The following is a 20,677-nucleotide window of genomic DNA, read 5'->3' on the forward strand; positions in this document are numbered from 1 at the left end:
GTTCATATGCTCTTTGAAAATATAGAGGGAGAAACAAAGACAATTATTTGTAACGTGGAAGTGGAACTCTGCACTGATGGGTCACCATTACTAAGAGGATGCACTGTAATACACATATGTGCTAGTATTTCTGATATTGGATTATGAATTTTACAAAATTGCTCATCCACATAATTTGGAACGACACATAACATATTACTGCATTAACAAAGTACTAATCAAGGTACATGCGTAGATATCTCAAACCATTCCCTGAAGCATATTACTTTTATATAAGGATCTAAAGCGGGGGAGGGGAGCATGGGGAGTAAATTCAGCCTACTAAATCTAGTCTCCAATGTCTTATTTTCTGTCTGCTAGCAGATGATATAAAACCTGTCACCTTGATGCCATCTGGCCACTGTTGTTTTTGCTCTCATATTTCTAGCATATGTAACAGAAAGGAGATTGTCTCAAGTATCTCCATATGCCATGAGAAAAATGTATCTTGCTAAACACTATTAAATTCCATTCCTTTCTAACTCCAGGGCAGTGTTGTTGGCTTCCTGTGTGGGGACAGGCATGATGAGGTGGATAGATCCTCACATTAAGTTTTAACGTTTATTCAGAGCACATTAGATGGCTTGTTTCTTCTGAAATGAGGTCTTGAATAGCACAGGTTTAAAAGACCTCACCGTGGCTTCTCATATGTCTAATCTGATACAAAAAAAGGAAATTGAAACTGCTAAGGCTAGGCTTTTCCAGCACACTGCTTCTTTACTACAGTGATCTACAATAAGACAGGCACTGATAAGGGAAATTACTGGATGTTTTGATACTGCTTTCTGCTGGAATTCTTCCAGATAGCTGGTGAGGTAGAAAAAGGAGGAACTGGCCATCTCCCTAGAAATCTCTCTACACATTAGCCTACAATAATCTGTCAAAGGCAGGTAAGGACGCTCCTCTGTTGACAGAGGACATGACAAATTCAAAACTAAAAAAAGAGAACCCTCTTTTTCCATATTCCTCCTACTGTATCTTTTAAAAATGATTCAGATAGTTGACCAACCATATCTGTAACCACTACAGGATTTCTGTTTTATATTTTCACCCTTCATAGTGTCAAAACTCTCTATGCTCTTCAATAGTAAGAATAGCAATAATAGCATATAGAAGTGCTGTGAAAATTATGAGCTTAAATATAAATTTACCATTTTACCATTTTCTCCCAACATTTCCTTTATATTTAAATTGACTACAAAAACTACTGTATTATTTAACAAAAGGTAAAGGTAAAGGTAGTCCCCTGTGCAAGCACCGAGTCATTACTGACCCATAGGGGGACGTCGCATTATGACGTTTTCTTGGCAGACTTTGCCTTCCCTAGTATTTAACAAAAACTATACTGTAAATACTGTATTTATTTGATAAAGAACTTTCCTCCATAAAGCTGCAAAACAACTTACAGAGGAAAGTTGTTTATTAAATATTCTGCTTATATTGTGACAGTGATGATGCAACTCACAGAATTCACATTTAATTCTAATTGCCTAAATTAATTGTAATTTGTAGCAAAATAGAGCAGATTATGTTATTTTGCCACTTAATTCATTAAGAAGTAACATGAATTATGTTATGGTTTTAAACACCATATCTAATTAGGTATAAATAGATATCAACAAAGGAAGAGGTGAATAAATGAAAGAATTTAACTCCAGCGCTGTCCTTAACACTAAGTGCCAAGGTTTCAAAAAGTGAGGAATTTCTTAAGAAGTAACAAACATCTGACAAAGTGAACTCTAGATAACAGAAGTTGTTGATAGAATATAAACTTGTTAGCCATTAAGGTGCCACAAAACTCCTGTTTATATGATGTTATTGTTAAATGATCATTTCAAACTGTTACCTGCCTCATTTTCTAATTCCATTTGACAGCACTGGCCAAGTTTGCACATGCAACCAGCTGCCTGGTTTTTAGGGTTACCTGGTCCCTTTACCCTCCCAGAGGGAGGAGGAGGCCTGGCACTTACCTGGATGTTTTGGCTCCTAAGAAATGCAGGAGCATGCCCGCCACCAGGTGCAATGATGTCATTTCTGGAAATGATATCATTGCACCTGTGGGAAATGCACTTGCTATGTGCTGACCTGGGAGGTTTCTTGCCCCCTAGACCCGTTCCCTGGGGCCTTTTCCCCCTGCTGGCCAGATGAGTGGAAGCGGGGGGCACAGGCCGGGAGCAGGGGATTCTCCGCCCCCACCGGGGGACTGGCAGCCCTACTGGTTTTCTACATAATCTTTCCTACATATATATCCCAGACAGTGCATGGAAACTTTCTGCTATGTATTTCTGTGATACCAGTGGCACTTTTGGGTCCTGACTGTTGTATTGCTTTAAAGCCAAAATATCAGACTATCTAAATCATTGCAACCATAAATGAAGATACTAGTACACAAACTACAAGATTCACTCTACTGATTGAATCATGTATGTGCATCAAAAATGGGCATTGCCTTTATTCTAAGAAAAGAAAGGATCTATACAAATGTCAGCCACTCCTCACTTCCAAAAGGAAATGTTTTAAGCAAACTTTACAGAGGAAATATCTGGCCTTGAAGAATTGTGACAAACACAGTTCTCTATCTTATTCCATAAGTTTTGATTCTGCTGAAGACAACATATAGAATACTACCAATTCTCCTTTATGATTACGCTATTTGTTCATTGGTTTGTTAAACTCATAAATAAAAGATTGAAGAATTATGATTGCAAAACAATTACTTTTAAGACAGATTAACATTTCCAGTGATGCTCAATAAAGAAGGGAACAAGTACTGTAAGACAGACATCTCCTCACTCTAAAACTGGACTTGGGCCGAGATCCAAAGTACCATATATGAGTAGGATTTCTTAGCACCTCTTTTCCAGTGACAGCCCCTTGGCCCTCCAAAAAGACCCTGAAGGTTGGAAGCCCTCCAAAGATTCTATAATTAGAGTAATTTCCACAATGTGATTGCAGTTTTATGATTACAGTAACTGCTGCACTGGTCCCCTCCTGTGTTGGGGCCCCCTTTTTTGGGTGGGGGGAGAAGATGGAATGTAAAGGCTTAATTAAATAAAAAAGAGCAGAGAGTGTATAGTTAATATTGTTATGGCAAAAACATTATGAAGTCTTTGTATGTAATTATCAGTACTCATGAAGTGAATTCATAATTCAGATTAAGAACTTCACTATTGTATATATTTTCTGTGAACAATTTTAATTCAGCATTATGTTTGATGCCACTTGGAATTTTTCCAGTGGAAGACGGGTATCTGCCCTATCTTATTGTGCTACAGTTAATGCTGAAATACAACCTCTTTTTTGTAAAATTAACTAGAAGTGAGAGTGTGATCATATAAAATGGAGTAGGGATGATATTTGAAGCACTTATAGTTTGTGTGCCTCCAAGTTCTTTTGTCAACATTCGTTTTCCAGTTTCATTATTTTTTAATTTCTCCCAGCTTTCAAGATGAATATGTGACATCCCAAGTGCATTTAAACCCATTCTGTATGGTTTCATCCAGTGTTTTAAAAGTGCGCCAGGAAAATCTAAGTAAAAATTATACTGCGCAATATTGAAAAAAACTCTGAAAAGTGTTAAATTTATGACACAAAATTAAGAATGAAGTTATCAAGTAGTTTTTACTTCCTTCGAAGAACATAAGATGCATATGACAAGTTTTCAAGTACTAGGAAAGTTTAGGAGCATTTAAAGGAAAACTTGCTGGATAATCTAAAGACTTCAAGTAAGATGTCACAGGAAATACAATTTATTTTGCCATTCAACTTGTTTTGTGAAAATAAAAATACTACTTCTGGTAACTACCAGCAAAACTTCTGAACTAGATATTATTGGTAAAAGCATGTTTACGTCGACAGCACAAACAAATGTGAAAAATACAAAGTGTGTTATTTATTTTCTAAACTGGCAACTAAACCAAAGCTGTATTATTTTTCAAACGCCATTTTAAAAACTACCAACCAGTAGCTTTACTTTTCAATTTCTAATAATAACTTAAAATGATACATTTATTATTTTTAGTAAGTAGCAATATATTTTCACTGCTCTAGCACCTAAACCGGATGTGAAGAATAACATGCTTAAATTTACATCTGAAGAACGAAATCGAGTTCATATACAGTGATAAAATTAAGAAAGGAAACAGAAAGGGCTTTGGATATAGGAAAGTGCACAATTACACCACAAACACTTCCTGATGATATTAATTCTGATGCATGACCCACAAGGCTCCACGTTGCGTAGTTTACATATAAGGTATGTAGAATTTTCCTTTCTTGGCCTCTATCTGACACAACCATTGTGGGCCTTAGGCCCAAAGTGCCTTTACCATGTGCAACCTTGAAGACAGTTCTAGACACAAGAACTTTTCAGAGTATTTGATGTGCCTAATACGTTTTTGGAAAATCACTGATTTCAGATATGAAGCGGGAATTTTGAAAGAAAAAAATAATATATCCCAAACATTGAAGTTTTCTTCATATCAGCTGAAAACTTTTAATTAAGTAAATAAAATTAAGAGATTGTAATGCTGAAATTGTCTAGAACATTATTTTAACTAGATAAAAGCAAGCATAAAAACATATTTGTTTACATAGCTGAAACCAGCCTCTCTACACAAATTTGTTAGCACATGATGCGCTCTTTTCTAGTGCTTCTCAATTATTATATGGAATAAGTATTGATAATGTGGCCCCACTTTATAATTCAGAGCACTGACAATTTGGTTTGCTCCAGAATAAATTATGAATTACATCCTTGTTTCTTAAACTGAGGCTTAAAATGAGAGGTGTGAAGTTCACATCGTAATAATGCTAAGATCTGCTATATTAAGAGCCTTCATAATGGGACTGTCTCCTACCCATTGTACTGAGCTATCATGCTAAAACCCTTTCTGTATGTTTAACAATTATCCTGCCTGTCTAGGCAATTGTAAACTGTTTCCAAATATTATGCCACTCATACCTGTTAGCCCTACTCTATATCACTAGCTATATGTATACAAAACAGTATATGTGTTTGGGAGCCTATTAGATCCTCTCTGTTCAATACAAAAACCAATGTGGCTTTTTTCCCCCTGTGTTACTTAGGACCATAGGAACCGGAGCCCCCTGTCATGGTTAATTAACAGTAATGTCTAGTCATTAATGGTGAAAATTCTCTTGGCTGGTTACACACTTTAGCTAAACGAAAACAAAAAACAAAAAGGGAGAGGAAAAAATAGAACTGCAGCACACCCAGGGAGAGTAACCCCCAAACAAACATTGACACACACACAAACACAGATACACAAAAGAAACCAGAAAGTGAACTCACAGAATCTCCAAGTCACGCAGGGCTCGAAAGGCTCCATCTTCAATGCAGCTGATCTGATTGTTGTCCAGTTGCCTGCAGGAAGGAAGGAAAAGTATGAAGGCTTGCCTGGTAACCACGCTGCCTTGGAGCACCATGTTCTAAGCTCCCCTGTCACTAAGGTGTCCCTCCACCCCCTTGCAGTCTTTGCTTGTCACCAGGAGGAAGCTCGCTTGTAGCCTGCCACGCTGCTCTGTCTCTTCTCACTGACTGTCTGAAAGAGCTGCATACTACAGCACACTGAAGCCTGTCAGGTCTCAGTAAATATTAATTGCGCTTTTCCCCCCCTCTAAGGCAGAAGGGAATAATTTCATTACATTAGGGCATCCAATCCATTATGAGCTTTTACCGTCATGTCACTGAAACAATTTCATTAAGCTAAAGGCCTGTAAATCATTGGAGGTCACCAGGCTGCCCTCTGTGACCTCCCAGAAATGCTGTTTTTTTCCCTTTTACTGGAAGTTGTAGTCCTCTGTCCTGATAGTACTAAATCTCAAGGCTTTATCTGCCCAAAAGCGTCAAGGGTGCACAGGGAATATACCAATTCCAAATTAGACTCAACTAATCTAATTTTATAGTCTTTTTATTATTCCAAGCACCAAATGTCTGTGGTGGTTCAATGCTTTCTGCATTGTACTGGTCCCATCTGGTAGGCCTGTCTATTGAAACACTTCTGACTGAACACAGAATCAGAGCAAGGACATCAAGCAAGAAAAAAAGCCACAGCTAGATCTAATCATGAAATTTCTTGTTAAAATATTGACATTAAGGATGAATCTTTAACCTTGAAACCATCAAGGCAGGCATGTCCAAATCATAAGGAAATGGAAACAAGAAAAAGGCTCATTGCAGGATATGACCAGGTGTTCCCACAATTACCGGCTCAGACACACCACAGATTAGCACAGACCAACCCTGAGCAGCATTCATGGTCTCAAATAATGCTCAGTCACAATGGTTGTGCCAACATTTAGCTCTAATACAGCCATGTGTGTTCCTGTTTCTAGATTAGCCCACTACTCATATAGACATTACTACACTGACCCCACTGCACACTGCTCGAGGTCAAAGGAAACGAATGTACATCATCTTACCCTGTTTGTTTATTGCTTTCAATATATATGCTTTATACGCAAATTCTGGTGCATACAAAACTTTAAATGATTAAGGGCTGAGCAAGAAAGGGGAAATTTTTAAAAAGATTTTATATTTTCATGTGTATTTTATTGTTTGTAATGTATTTTTGCCCACCGATTTGTGTGGGTTAGAAACTGAAATAAATTAGTAAATACATGAATATATTCACACAGTATAAATAATATCTCACTTTTGCAGGTATCACTTACAGTTGCTTGCTTTGGCATTTAGTAAATATTTTTATCTTTTATTTTTATCTTTCTTATTTTGATACGGAAGTGGTTTTGGCCTCAAAGGTGAATACAGCTTGTTAGAATTATAGAAAGTTAAGAAAGACGTGTAAAAACATTAGATCTCATTAAGAAAATTAACTACTTTCATGTAGGATTTTTGTTACAGCCTATACAAGCAAAATCCAACGCTTTTATAATGTAATGTAAATTAGAAATTACACAGTCTAATACATCCACAGTAGGATACTGACATGCAGTAATAAGCAGAGTAACACCCTTCTATGTCTATTGAAGTCAATGGGATTAGATGTGTTTAGGAATGTACTGTAAGCAGATCTGACTTTCATAGTAGACTTCAGATTTTATAACAGATCCATCTGAGTTAGCAAAACACTTTGAGTTTGCTGAGTTTGCAAAATCCAGTTCCCCATCCATGCAACAAAAGACTAGAGCAAACCAGTACATAGCTACTTTTACATATGAAAATATGAATGTTTTTGCATGCTTGTAAAACAACTCTATTTTCACCCCATGTTGGCCCCACCCCGTATTACATATTGTTGTAGGCTCTCCTCTGCTTTCTGAATGGTGTATTAATTTATCCTCCAATAGTCTGGCCTGCACTGGATTCTGAAAATGTGTGTTAGCAAACAGTCCACAATTTTTTTTAAAAAAAATTAATAATGTTAAACAATGATCAAAAATGGTTTAGAATGCTAGTTTGTGGGGAAGAAAGGAATTCCAATTTGTCTGGGGCCAGGTGACCACATTCAGATGTCACACAACAAATTTGGAGTTTGATTGAAGGATTCTAAAACCAAGATGGAGAAAGGTAAGGAGGGTGGCTATGCAAGCAAGGCAACAAACTAGTTTTATGCCCTTCACGAATAAACTTTCGTTTGTCTTAATACAGCTTACAATACCTCGAAATCAGTACATCTCTGAATACCAAATGCTGGACGCAAACATTAGGGGAGACTGTTGGCATCATGCCTGACTTATAAGTTTCCCAGAGGTATCTGGCTTGCCACCAAATGCAAACACAATACTGGGCCAAATTAACCCTTAGTCTGTTCCAAAAGGGCCCTTTTTATATTCTTGCAGCTGTACCTGGAAGTCAGAAAGGCACTGCTGGGTAAAGGAGTAGATTATCTGAGGTAGTTTTAATGAGGCAAAGCGGTTGGATATTATGAAGAATAGAAATTTCAGACATTATCATTGTAAAACACTATTATTTTATGAAACATGGCTTAACGTATGAAGATTCTGCTTGAAACAATAAGCACAATTCAAATACAGCTGTGAAGGAAATTATGGGGTGGCAAAACAAAATAATCAGAATATATCCATCTATTTCCTAGACATGTTGGAGGGAAAATATACACTATTATAACTTTCTCCTAAAAAGGGATGAAACCATTTATACCATATAAGCTACTATTAGTTTCAAAGCTCACATCCTTAAAACCCTTAAAAGGTGGTTTGCCTGTTATTTCAATTAAATTTCAACACCAAAATGCATATTCATATTGAAGGCATACTGAACTTTCAAACCTTTCAACATACACTCTCCCTGTTCAGTTCTATCAAATTCAACAGTAATTAGGGGAAGCAGAGTGCTTATAACAAATCAAAGAAGTGGTTTGAAACAGAACACATTTATATTCTCCCATTTTCCTATGAAAGGTGCTATAACTATACTAATAAATTGTAAAGAATATGCCGCAAGACTTTTCTAGATTAATACAGTTACATAAAAAGAAACCCCTGTATATTTTATTGAAATGCTTGAAATTGCTAAGACTAAAACCAATTTTATAAGAGCTGAACATATGCTTTTTACACGGATGGTCTACTGGCACATAGCAGTGCAGCACTACAGTTAATACACACCCAGATTAAATAAGAATCTCTAAACTCAAAGTGGCCTTCTTCCGTTTTTGCCTGACATAATATAGATAGATATGTCCACCAATTAGACAAGTTCCTAAGTTCACCTGTTTTGAAAGATTTTCAGTGCCTTTACCACATACCAGGTCTCCCTCCCCTTAGTTCAAACTAAGTGCTTAACTTTAAAATCCTAAATGTTCTGAGACCTGTGTACGGCAATGTCGCCCTCTTTTCTACCACCCCTCCCAGCACTATGACTGCAGGCCCCTTCTTCAGGCGCTGCACCACCGCCTCTGTTGGCACCTCAGCTGCAGATACTTCCACAGAACCGCAGGCCACCTTCCCCATCAAGTACCAGCTGCTGACAACCGGGCAACAACCTTCTGCTGCACTGTCAACTCTCCTTTCTCCTGCAACAGCACAGGCAGCTCAAACACAGCCAGAACCACAGGAAGCCTTTGGGTGGTGGGGGAGGTACATAGGCCTCAGGCTGCTAAGGAAGCTGCTAGAGAAGCTTCAATAGCCGCAGCGACAAGTCTGACAAAGGGCTGAGCAAATGCTCAGTCCTGGGCTAAGATGGGTGGGAGGGGTCAAGAGACTGCACAGTCTACCCAGCCCTCCCACTGGATAGGCTGGGAGAAGGGCCATGCATGGAGGCTGGGGGGGAATTGGGGGGAAACCCAGGGGGGTGGAAAAGGGGAACCCTTTAAATGCAGGTGCCTCTGAGGCCCAAGGAGGAAGGCAAGGCAAGGCTGTTGGAGAGTGCTGTCACTCCCAGACAGGAGAAGGAACAAGGTGGTGCAACCTCCATCCCTACCCATCTCAGGCCCGAGTACATGTGCCTTTGCCAGCTGGCTTGTTGGCAGATGACCAAATAGGGGTATTGGTAAGGGAACAGCCTCACAACCATAATCCATATGCTCCTATATGAAGCCGCCCAACTATTAAGATATTCACCAGAAACTTGCTCTGGGTGTTTCCAGCCCAGGTCTGTAGCTGGAAATGGATTCTTGGGGATAGATTTCCTTAAGTGGGACCATCATATTTCAGTGAAAAATGAGTAAGTGATATAATTCTATATACATTAATATGTACAATTGCTTTAGCTTATTAGGGTGGCCAAATGAATGGAGAACCACCCCATGGCTATTTGAGTTCCCCCACCCATGTGTGCATGAGAGACATGGCAACTTTACTCAGGGCCTTTTCTTCTGTGATATCCTGTTTGTAAAATTCTTCCCCTATATCAGTTCAACTGGTGCTTATCATTTTGAGTTTTAGACACTAGAAGAAGACAGTATCTTTTCCAGGGCTTTGGACAGTAGCTAAAGTTTGTGTTTTATGGTCTGGAGTTTTATTTGGAGGAGTTTTTATTCACTGACTTGTAGATACTGTCTTGGTGATGTTAAACTGCTGAATTTATTGGGTTTTTGTTTTCTGATATCTGGGGAGGGTATTTTAATGAATGTTATGATTTTACTGAAGTTCATATTTTTATTATTTTTATAATTGTTGTGTTTTATTGCAAGCCACCATAGTGCTGAAAGGTAGCATAAAATACATTAAATAATTCATGAAGGACCAGCTGTCATATTCTGAGCTACAGTTAAAGAACTACAGCAAAAGGAGAACAGGCAAGTTCTCTGGTGTGCTTAAACAGTAAGAGTTACCAATTGATTGACTCTACTGTACAGCATAATACTAAAAACAGCCATTGGATTAAGGCATTGATGGAAATGTAACATTTTCAAAACTGCATATGGAAAATAATGATTTTATCGTTGTTCAGCATTCTTTTTTGAATGCCTTAAACATGATACAAATCCCAAATGTATGTTTTAACTAATTACACTATGTTAAAGTTACCCAAAATATGATTTAAAAACAATTTAGAGATTCTTTCACTTAGGGCTCCATCTCTTTTTAAAATGATATTACGGCCCTTTTTCCTCTTCAGTAACACAAATTATGATTCTACAGTTTTCTTAGTGAAAAGCAGAAGAAAGAAAATGTAGCTCATGTAAACAGAATTTAAAAGGATACTTCCCCCCCCTGTATTGACTTATTATGAAGGAAATGCATTAATTTAAACTAAACGAACAAATAAGAACATCGGGAACACTGAATGATGGGCAAGCCCTCTATGAATCATAATTGATCCAATATTTGCAAAAATACTACACAGATTAGACTAAAACAAAAGCACAGATCTCTCCCCCCCCCCACCACCATCAACTTCTAATTCAGCTCATAATGTTTTGTCATATGAATGTTCTCATCACGTCTCACCCGGGAACTGCAGTGTAGGCTGGCAGACAGCAGTGCCCAACAGCCATTGTTCCCTCAATGCCTGGCCCCTGGTTGGGTGCAGGATTTCTGCTCACACAAGATTGGTTGTTGTCTTTTTAATTACAAATTAAGTATCTGAGTGTAAGGGAGCCCAAATTATATGGGACTGATGCAGTTTTGGGGTTTTGCCAGATTCTATATTTATTGGGTGATTTATTGATCAGGATGGTTTTTCAAATAGTCACACAAAAATCCCTCTAACCCTGGCACTTTTAGAATGTCATTTACATGGTACGGCCTGCTTTAGGGTTATACATGATTTGTATGTAGTTTCTGTATAGATTCCATGACTACGAAGTCAGCCATGGGTTCTTTATATTTCAGTGCCTGATTGAAAATGTCAAAAAAAATTCCAGCTATTAGGAAGGATAGACTTTTTTTACCCAGGAGGACCTGAGATGGAGTAAAGTTTTTAAATGGTCAAGAAAGTTCTGAGTATGTACCAACTAGGGTACTATCCTCAAATGCCTGATATGATGAATGCCAACTGTAACAGCACAAAAGCAGAACATCTGCTCAAAATATTTCTTGTTTTCAATTACAAAGTAAATATTGGAGTGTAAGGGAGCCCAAATTATAACAAACGTGACTTGTAGGCATTGTTAATGATTATTTTCAGGTCCATTATTTGTGAGCTGCATCAGCATATCAAACAAAATTAAATCCCCATGTGTTGAAATAAATCAAAAATATACAGATGCAGTTTCTTCTTGAGATAAAGGGTATGTTCTTTTTCCTTGGGAGAAGCTCAAATGTCTTTCAAAGGGGCTGTGGAGCAGAGACTGGGCACTATGAATGTACATCTGAATCTCTTTCAATTCCATTGAAAATTTAGCAGAGCTTTAGAGTTGGCTTTTTTGGGATAATGCAGTTTCTCATACACACATAGGAAAAACTGAGGAACATGCATTTATTATTTCATTTCTTTGATGCTTAAATTAATGCCTACACATGGAATAATAAAATGATTTAAAATAATATAGCACAAAATGTTAGACATAAACAAATTAGTATCAAATTCCTGGTAGAATCTGAACTTTATGATGGAAGTGAAATTGAAACATTTTCATGTCAGTTAACTGTATTAGTCTATTTCATAAAGAAGTTCCTTGCCGTATTTGACATTTGTGTCACAGTGGTTATTGTTAACTGTGTTTTGGAATCCAAGTTCTATGCTGCCATGCCCGTTTTCTCCCTCAACAACTAAACTTATCTTTTGACTGAATAACTGAAATATTTTGATTCAGTAGCCTTATGGTTGAATTCCACTATTGTCTTTTAGTTTTGGTGAGTCTTAAGGCAGCTGCTCAAAATGACAGCTTGGAAGTTAAATATGATCACTTCCAGCTTGATCTTAAGCACATTTAATTGGAAGTAACTTTCATTGATTTCAATGGGATTCTTTCTAAATAAGTGCTCAAGGACTGTAAGCTTAGAATAATAAGCTTAATATTATACTTTTCTAAACAGAGCAATGGTATAGAATAACAATACTTATGGTTGTTATTATTATGGTTGCTATTATGATTATTATTTTAAGTGGCCTCAAAAAGAAAGCACTGTATAATAAATAGAAAATCACAACAGGCTTAAAATCAACAAATCAGAAAAAATAGATAAAAGACACATCTTGTAGAAAATGGATGACTATTACGGGGCATATGGATTTTTATACACACATATTAGCACATTTTTAAAGTCTTAGTTTTTTATGGCATTTCTAAGTATTCTGTGGCTAATTAATCTTGATCTGGAAATGATAGGTCCCGATAATTTAACAAATATAAGTCAGAGATACTAAAGTAAAAAATATTTCAGATCTGAATCATGACCATTTGAGATACCTAGCTGAACACATATCACAGCATGTGAGAAGGTAAACAACATCTATTTCAACAAGAAGCTTACTTAGAGTATACATATTGTGGGAGCAGATGGTAGGAGTACCTTGCCTCCATGCCTATCTAAACTGCCATTCTAGACTGTCACTCTGCCTCCAGTGCTACCTATGCATTGCTGTATTGTTGAAGTTGCCATGTACAGGCTACATCAAATATAGTATCTCAATCATGCATATGGACAACTCAGACGATACACAACCAACGGATACCAACATGCACTAGAGGCAGTGCCAGTTTACAAAGTGGGCTGGAAAGTAAGGTGCACTCCCCACCCTGAGTAGGGCTAGAATACTGCCCAAACTAGGAATATACAGCCCATGAATATACAAGTAATCTCTATTCTCTATGCCTTAGATGTGTAGCAGAATAAAATTGGACATAACAGCAGCAGCAACAACAACAACAATGGCTGTTGTGGGTTTTCCGGGCTGTATTGCCATGGTCTTGGCATTGTAGTTCCTGACGTTTCGCCAGCAGCTGTGGCTGGCATCTTCAGAGGTGTAGCACCAAAAGACACAGATCTCTCAGTGTCACAGTGTGGAAAAGGTGTTGGCAGGTCATTTATATCTACTCAGGAGGGGTGAGGTTGAGCTGAGTCATCCTGTAAGAGTTTCCCAGGGTGTGGAATGCTAATGGCGGGAGGCTTCACTGTATCCTGAGGAGGTTCTTTTGCATATGGATTGGTGCTTGATGTGCTGGAAGCGTAGCATCCAGACAAGAATAAAAGAACATGAAAGACACTGCAGACTTGGACAACCTGAAAAATCAGCAGTGGCTGAACATAGCCTAACTCAAACAGGGCACAGTATCTTATTCCAGGACACCAAAATACTGGACAACACTTCCAACTACTTTGTCAGACTGCACAGGGAAGCCATTGAAATTCACAAGCATAAGCAAAACTTCAACAGTAAAGAAGAAACCTTAAGAATGAACAGACCATGGTTTCCAGTTCTGAAAAACACCAGGCTAACAAAACACTCTACACCCGGCAATAGCCCTGCAGAGAAGATTAGCACATCAAGCACCAATCCATATGCAAAAGAACCTCCTCAGGATACAGTAAAGCCTCCCGCCATTAGCATTCCACACCTTGGGAAACTCTTACAGGATGACTCAGCTCAACCTCACCCCTCCTGAGTAGATATAAATGACCTGCCAACACCTTTTCCACACTGTGACACTGAGAGATCTCTGTCTTTTGGTGCTACACCTCTGAAGATGCCAGCCACAGCTGCTGGCGAAACGTCAGGAACTACAATGCCAAGACCACGGCAATACAGCCCGGAAAACCCACAACAACCATCGTTCTCCAGCCGTGAAAGCCTTCAACAATACATCAAACAACAACAACATTCAATTTATATACCGCCCTTCAGGACAACTTAATGCCCACTCAGAGTGGTTTACAAAGTATGTTATTATTATCCCCACAACAAAACACCCTGTGAGGTGGGTGGGGCTGAGAGCTCCAGAGAGCTGTGACTAGCTCAAGGTCACCCAGCTGGCTTCAAGTGGAGGAGTGGGGAATTAAACCCGGCTCTCCAGATTAGAGTCCTGCGCTCTTAACCACTACACCAAATTGGACCCAAATTCAACAAAAATCAACATAAAAAAATCCAGCCCCCAGGAAAACCAATGTTGCAAGTTCCCTTCAAATTAATCATATACATTTTAACATTACTAAACAACATTGCAATCCTAAACAGAGTTACTCCAGTCTAAGCCCATTGATTTTAGCCTGAAGTGACTGTCTTTAGGATTACACTGAACATCATCTATACTGGAAAGCTGTAGCTAAGCAGTAAACCTCTGTACACTACTGTCAGTGCAAACTATATCAAACCGTGACTTCCTTCCAAGAAAATATGCACATCTTAGCATTTGGAGCTTTGTGATTTTCAAATTAAAAATTTTTCAGGCTGCCGATGTTGGAATCCCTTTTTGTAAGTGACTTATTTCCAAGTAAATGCATAGGTTTGGGATGTAAGTTAATCAGTACATTTGAATGTTTTTAACACTGTCAAGTGGTATTAATTACACCAAGGAAGTTTAATAGATGGTATGCAGTGCTACTCTAGCAGAGTGACATCCTTTTAAACCCAATGACATCAGTGAAATTAAAAGGGCGTATCTCTGCTTCAGATGGTACCGAGGAAATATTTTTTGCTGTTACAAATGTTAAATATATTTTATGTCAAATTTTGTACTGGTGTTTAATAATAAGGTTATTCTATTATACTTTTATACAGTATTTTCTAAGTTAGGAAAATGCTTCATTAGGTCTGTACATGCTGAAAACATAAAATATATTCTTATTACTCAATTCCTCAACCAGAAAATCCCTGCATTCAGGCAAACCGTTAATAAATCAGTTTTAAAAGGACCAAGAATTTGGTTAGGAATTCCCACAAATAGAAACACAAACATTACAATTAAGATACTGTGTCTGCTGGTCAGAATGCCTTTAGATGAACATAGTTTAATTCTATCCAAAAGTGTTAGAATGAACAATATTTCAACTTCAACCAACAGTTATGAACCAGAAATTGGCTTTTAAAAATTGTTCATATCAAACCATAAACATAACAGGAATAAAGAAGACTCAGTTTAAACATATGGAATTTGTTTCACTTCTGTGTAGCCCCATCTGTCAAAATTAAGTATCTGGATTTCAGTGGATTACAGTAGTTCTTTGAACTTGACTTAACTAGGTTCTAAAATTCAATTTGTAGGTGAAGTAGCACCAATTACTGGCTAGTTTTTGTATCCATGTGGAAAGGTGGTGTGTGTAACGTTCAACCACACAGCGAACCCAAGACAGCAATGCTCACCCAGTGCTCAGAAAACTTGACCAGGCTGCAAAAGATGGTTGGAAGCTCTTTGTTTAATAAATCTGACCCCATGTTCCAATTATGGTCTATTTGCAAGGGTCAGTACACTTGTACACTTCCTTGCCCTGTAACTTAACACCCTATAAGCCGTACATCAAAGTATTTTATAAGTAATTTATAGCTCAGTAGATAGATATGGCTAGATCACATAGTAAGGGTCATGTAATGTCAGGGAACAGAATGTGCAGAGCTCTGCACATCAGCTTCCATGAACACAGGAAAACGGTGAGAGAGATCCAGTTCATACATTTCAGTGGTTGTCATGCAAAAAGTCTTTGCCTACACTCTTGGCCTTACTGAGCATTCACAGAGGTGCCATTTGTATTACTGATAGACAAACTCCCCAATCCTTAATATGTAATCTGGTTCACAAAGTGGAGCTATATTCCCATAATAAATATAATCAGAAAACTGTCAAAAATTGTGTAGCTCATTTGATGATCTCATTACAATTCAATATTCAAAAGCCTCCATCCCAGCATGATAGTTTGAATGTTAATATGGCAAAATCCCAGACAATATACCAGGGATCCTAAGAAATGTTTGAGTAGGTCAAAGAAGACTCCCTGCAGAATGGTTAGCATGGTCGGGCTTACATGATTATGACACTGGTCAAAAGAAACAGCACTGAGAAAACCTGAAATTAAATCTGAGCTATGCTACAAATCTCACTGTCAGGTTAAGTAAGTCACCATCGCTCTGCCTGATTCATCTCACAAGGGTTCTGTGAAGATAACAGAAATCCATGACTTGGCTCCTTAGAGGAAGTCTAGAATATCATGTGATAAATAAATAACTAATCTCACTGATGCAGAGGAGTAAGCTTTGTCAGCAAAATGGCAGAGAGTCCAGTAGCACCTTTAAGGCTAACCAACTTTACTGTAGCATAAGCTTTCGAGAACCGCAGTTCTGACAAAGAGAACTGTGGTTCTCAAAAGCTTATGCTACAGTAAAGTTGGTTAGCCTTAAAGGTGCTACTGGACTCCTTGCCATTTTAATCTCACTGATAAACTCTAACAATTGCATTTGAAACTAAACATTTACAAATAATCTAACAATAGAGTGACATATCTGAGGGCCATTTTTCTCTTTTCATGAAGGCTGCCACAATAATAGTTAAAAAGGCCACAGTATTAGCATATTTACATGGGTTAATTAGTAACATACTTGGCCTCAGCAGTTCTTCTGAACATTTCAAGGATGTATATACAACTGGCATTATTTTACTTTGAGTGTAATTAACATCTTAGAATTCAGCCTTGAATTATTCGGGGGATAAATACTATTAAAAATGCAGATCCAAATGTAATGACTATTTTAAAATCTGAAGCCTTCCCCCTCCTCCCCTTCCTCACCACTTTTCAATTTCAGGATTTTTACTACATTCTCATTTTACAGTGCCCAATTGCTGAAGTAATGAACACTGCATACCAAACTCATAAATGGCTATTTCCATAGCAATTGGTGAAGGTTTTATGGTTTCCCTAGTTACTCTTGACTGATAACCATCTGTTGTTCTCCATTGCCCAGTGAAAAAAGAGAAGAAAATACCAGGGAAAATAAGTATTTATTAGGGCCTTTCCTAATTAACTGCCAAAGTGTGCTTGAACAGCGAACCCTGCATATAATTCGTCCTGTGATACCCTGTCTCACTCCCTTCTGTCCACCTCCCTTGTGGTGGCTAGGATCTTGGTGTTTTGTTTATGAAACCCTATATGGAATCTCAGGGCCAACGAACACAACACTAGTCATATAGATCCAGGGGAGATTCCTAATTACTAACTTCTTTTTCCTCTATGATTTTTCATAACTCCTCTTCAAACTTTTTACTTATATAATAACTTTACAAATCTTCTATCATTCCCAGTTTTAGCATATGTGCTAAATGTATCTAGGACGTGACAGAAAGGCTAGAAGGATTCATCAAACCCACAGACTATTGCCCATATCTGCTCATCCTTGTGGGAATAAATAATACTACCAGGCACAGTCCTGAATGTATAAGGGACAAGGCTCACAGGTAATTATTTTGTCCCTTCTTGTTGATGGTCATGGCTTAGGAAATGAGAGAAAAACACCGGAAATAAATGACTGGCTACACAGATGGTATCCTCATGGAAGTTTCGTTTCTTGGATCATGGTCTATGCTTTCAAGATGAAGGACTTCTGTTGGGAGATAGTTTATACATCATGTGGGTAGGAAATAGGGTTGCCTGGTCCCCTTACCATCCTGGCGAGAGAGGAGGGACCCAGCACTCAACTTCTCATTGCTCTTCATGCATGCACAAAGCATGCACATGCTCCCAGGCCTGCATGAAGTGACGTCATAGCACAGACCTGTGAGCGCACACATGCTTCTCAATGGGCCGATTTGGGCCCCAAACAGGCCCATTTTGGGCCCAGATTGACTTGCTGTGAAACACAGGAGCAGTCTCAGCCTGGTGTGATAATGTCACTCCCAGAAGTGCTGTCGTTGTGCCACCCTGTGAGCACACCTGGGAGGCCCATTCCTCCACCATTCCCTGCCCTGCTGGCCAGATCAGTAATGGAGGGGGTGGTGAAGGGTGGGAACAGGGGGATCTCCTGCCTCCCTAGGGGTCCTGAGATCCCTAGTAGGAAAAACGTATTCGGCAACAGCCTTGCAAACCTGACAAGGAGGGCTTTGAACTAAATGATATGGGGGAGGAGACAAAAACCAAAAGCTAATATGATGCCAATTATTGAAGATAAGGGCACTAATGATGAGCAGGGAGCGGCACATATGCAGGAACTCATTAATTTGAAGGGAAGGACAAAAATGAAGCAGTCACAAGGCATAAATCATGGTTCTGATGTCTACACTAATGCACAGTGTATGTGAAAAAAACAGGAGGAATTTGAAGTCTTAATACAGGAAAGTGACCATGACCTAATAAACATGACTGAAATTTGGTGGGATGAGAGTTACAATTGGAATACTGCTCGCTTATATCTGATTTTCATAAACAAGGAAGAACTGGTGGATGAGGAGGTGGTAAGAACTCTGGGTAGTAGTAACCATGTCATTCCGTAATTTAAAAACTTGTTGGTAAAATGTGGTTCAGGTGCTGCTACTGGTAGCTGGATTTGTAATTGGTTGACAGATCGTACCCAAAAAGCGATTGTAAATGGTTCTTCATACCCTTGGAGACAAGTGGAGTGCATTATGGATCTGTCCAGGGCCCTGTGTTGTTCAACATCTTTATCAAATGACTTGGAGGAAGGAATATTGGGGATGCTTATTAAATCTGCAAATGATACTAAATTGGAAGAAGTATGCAGATGATACTAAACTGGAAGAAGTATTGCAGATGTAGCTAATACAGTAGAAGACAGAATTAAGATTAAGGATAAACTTGACAGACTTGAGTTGATAGAATCCAGGAGAGGGAGTTTAGAATTGGGTAACATGAGGGGGAGCTTATCCACTCCCCCTGCCCTCCAAAGCCCAGAATCCTATAAGTTTAAGGGCTCTAGCCACTATGAAACTTAATTCTGAAGTGGAGGATTAATGCAAGGGTGTTAATTAGGGTCAGGGCGAAAAGTGCTTCCGCCAGTCCAAATGAATTTCATCCATACCCACCCTGACCCAAACTTAAGGTGTGAAGAGAGACAAGCTCCCAATATGGAATCCTGGAATGAATGGTTCAGTTAAACGGGGAACTGCATGCCATGAAGTGAGGGTTCCCAAGCCCTGGTCTCTATCATATAGCATCCTCTCCCTTTCACATAGTTCCATTTAGGTTTGGGGCTGGATGATCAGCAACTTGCTCATGCAGCTCCAAACCTCCAAACCCCAGCAGTCAGTCACACAGGGCAATTGCACTATAGTACCAAGTGAACAGAAAGCTAGTCACAGCTGCACTCAAAGCAGTTCTTATAATACAAAACTTGCCTTTGGATAATTTCGAGGCTCCAAGGAACTCTTACAGTATTTGAAACACTTATTCTAAATTCTATAGGAACTGTGTAATATCACAATCTACGGACTTTAGACAATGTACTTCATTATTTCAATAATGTTCAGAGAACCTTATAAAACCCATTTGTTAAAGTCCCTAGCAGAGTTATACCCTACTAAGCCCAGTGAATTCAGTGGACTTAGAAGGTTGGAAGTCTGCTTAGTGCTGCACTGTAAATTGCAAGATCCCACAAGATGGGTAGCTGTGTTAGTTTGTCTGTAGCAGTACAAAAGAGGAAGAGTCCAGTAGCACTTAAAAGACTAACAAAATTTGTGGTATCACTTTGCTCTGGTTAGACCTTACTTGGTATCTGAAGAAGTGAGCTGTGACTCATGAAAGCTCATACCCTACCAGAAATGTTGTTAGTCTTATAAGTGCTACTAGACTCTTGCTCTTTTCTAAGATCACACCAGTATGCTGTGATGGTGCTTAAGCCTTTCCTTCCTAGTGTCTATGGACAAGAGGTAAAAAATGAGTTTTTTTAAAAAAAGTGGGATGACCGCTTCATCAAAAACCTAAGGATTAATATTTAATCTAATGAGAAGTCCAAGGAGAAGAAATCATGATTCAATTGTCAAATTCAGTATCTTCAGATATTACAATAAAAAATGCAACCAGATATGGTACACAGAGAGAAGCACTGGAAAAATCCCAACATTGGTGAGATCCATAGCTGGGTTGCCAAACAGCTGGTTTTCTATTAGCATGACTAACCCCACCCCCAGGTCATTGGTCAATGAAGGGAATAGAATAGAAAAGGTTAGCATTAACTATTTAATGCATTTTAAAGGAAAGGAATTTGCTGTGCAGTTACTCAAAGACCTTTGCAGCAGCCAGTTTTTATATTCATTTTCAGCTGGAGTGTTCTATACCTCACATACAGCTTCTCTGATCACTGTGGCCA

At 38.6% G+C, this 20,677-nt stretch overlaps 1 protein-coding gene across 1 annotated transcript in view; it reads right to left on the reverse strand.

Annotated features, from left to right (window-relative positions):
• Nucleotides 1–20,677, reverse strand: part of SLIT3 (slit guidance ligand 3) — a 633,135-nt gene that overhangs the window by 276,175 nt on the left and 336,283 nt on the right. The window contains exon 6 of the mRNA XM_054977013.1: nt 5,354–5,425. Within this exon, the coding sequence (XP_054832988.1) occupies nt 5,354–5,425 (72 nt within the window). The remainder of the gene's footprint in view (nt 1–5,353; nt 5,426–20,677) is intronic.

The sequence above is a fragment of the Eublepharis macularius genome, chromosome 4 (genome assembly GCF_028583425.1).
Source record: "Eublepharis macularius isolate TG4126 chromosome 4, MPM_Emac_v1.0, whole genome shotgun sequence".
NCBI lineage: Eukaryota > Metazoa > Chordata > Lepidosauria > Squamata > Eublepharidae > Eublepharis > Eublepharis macularius.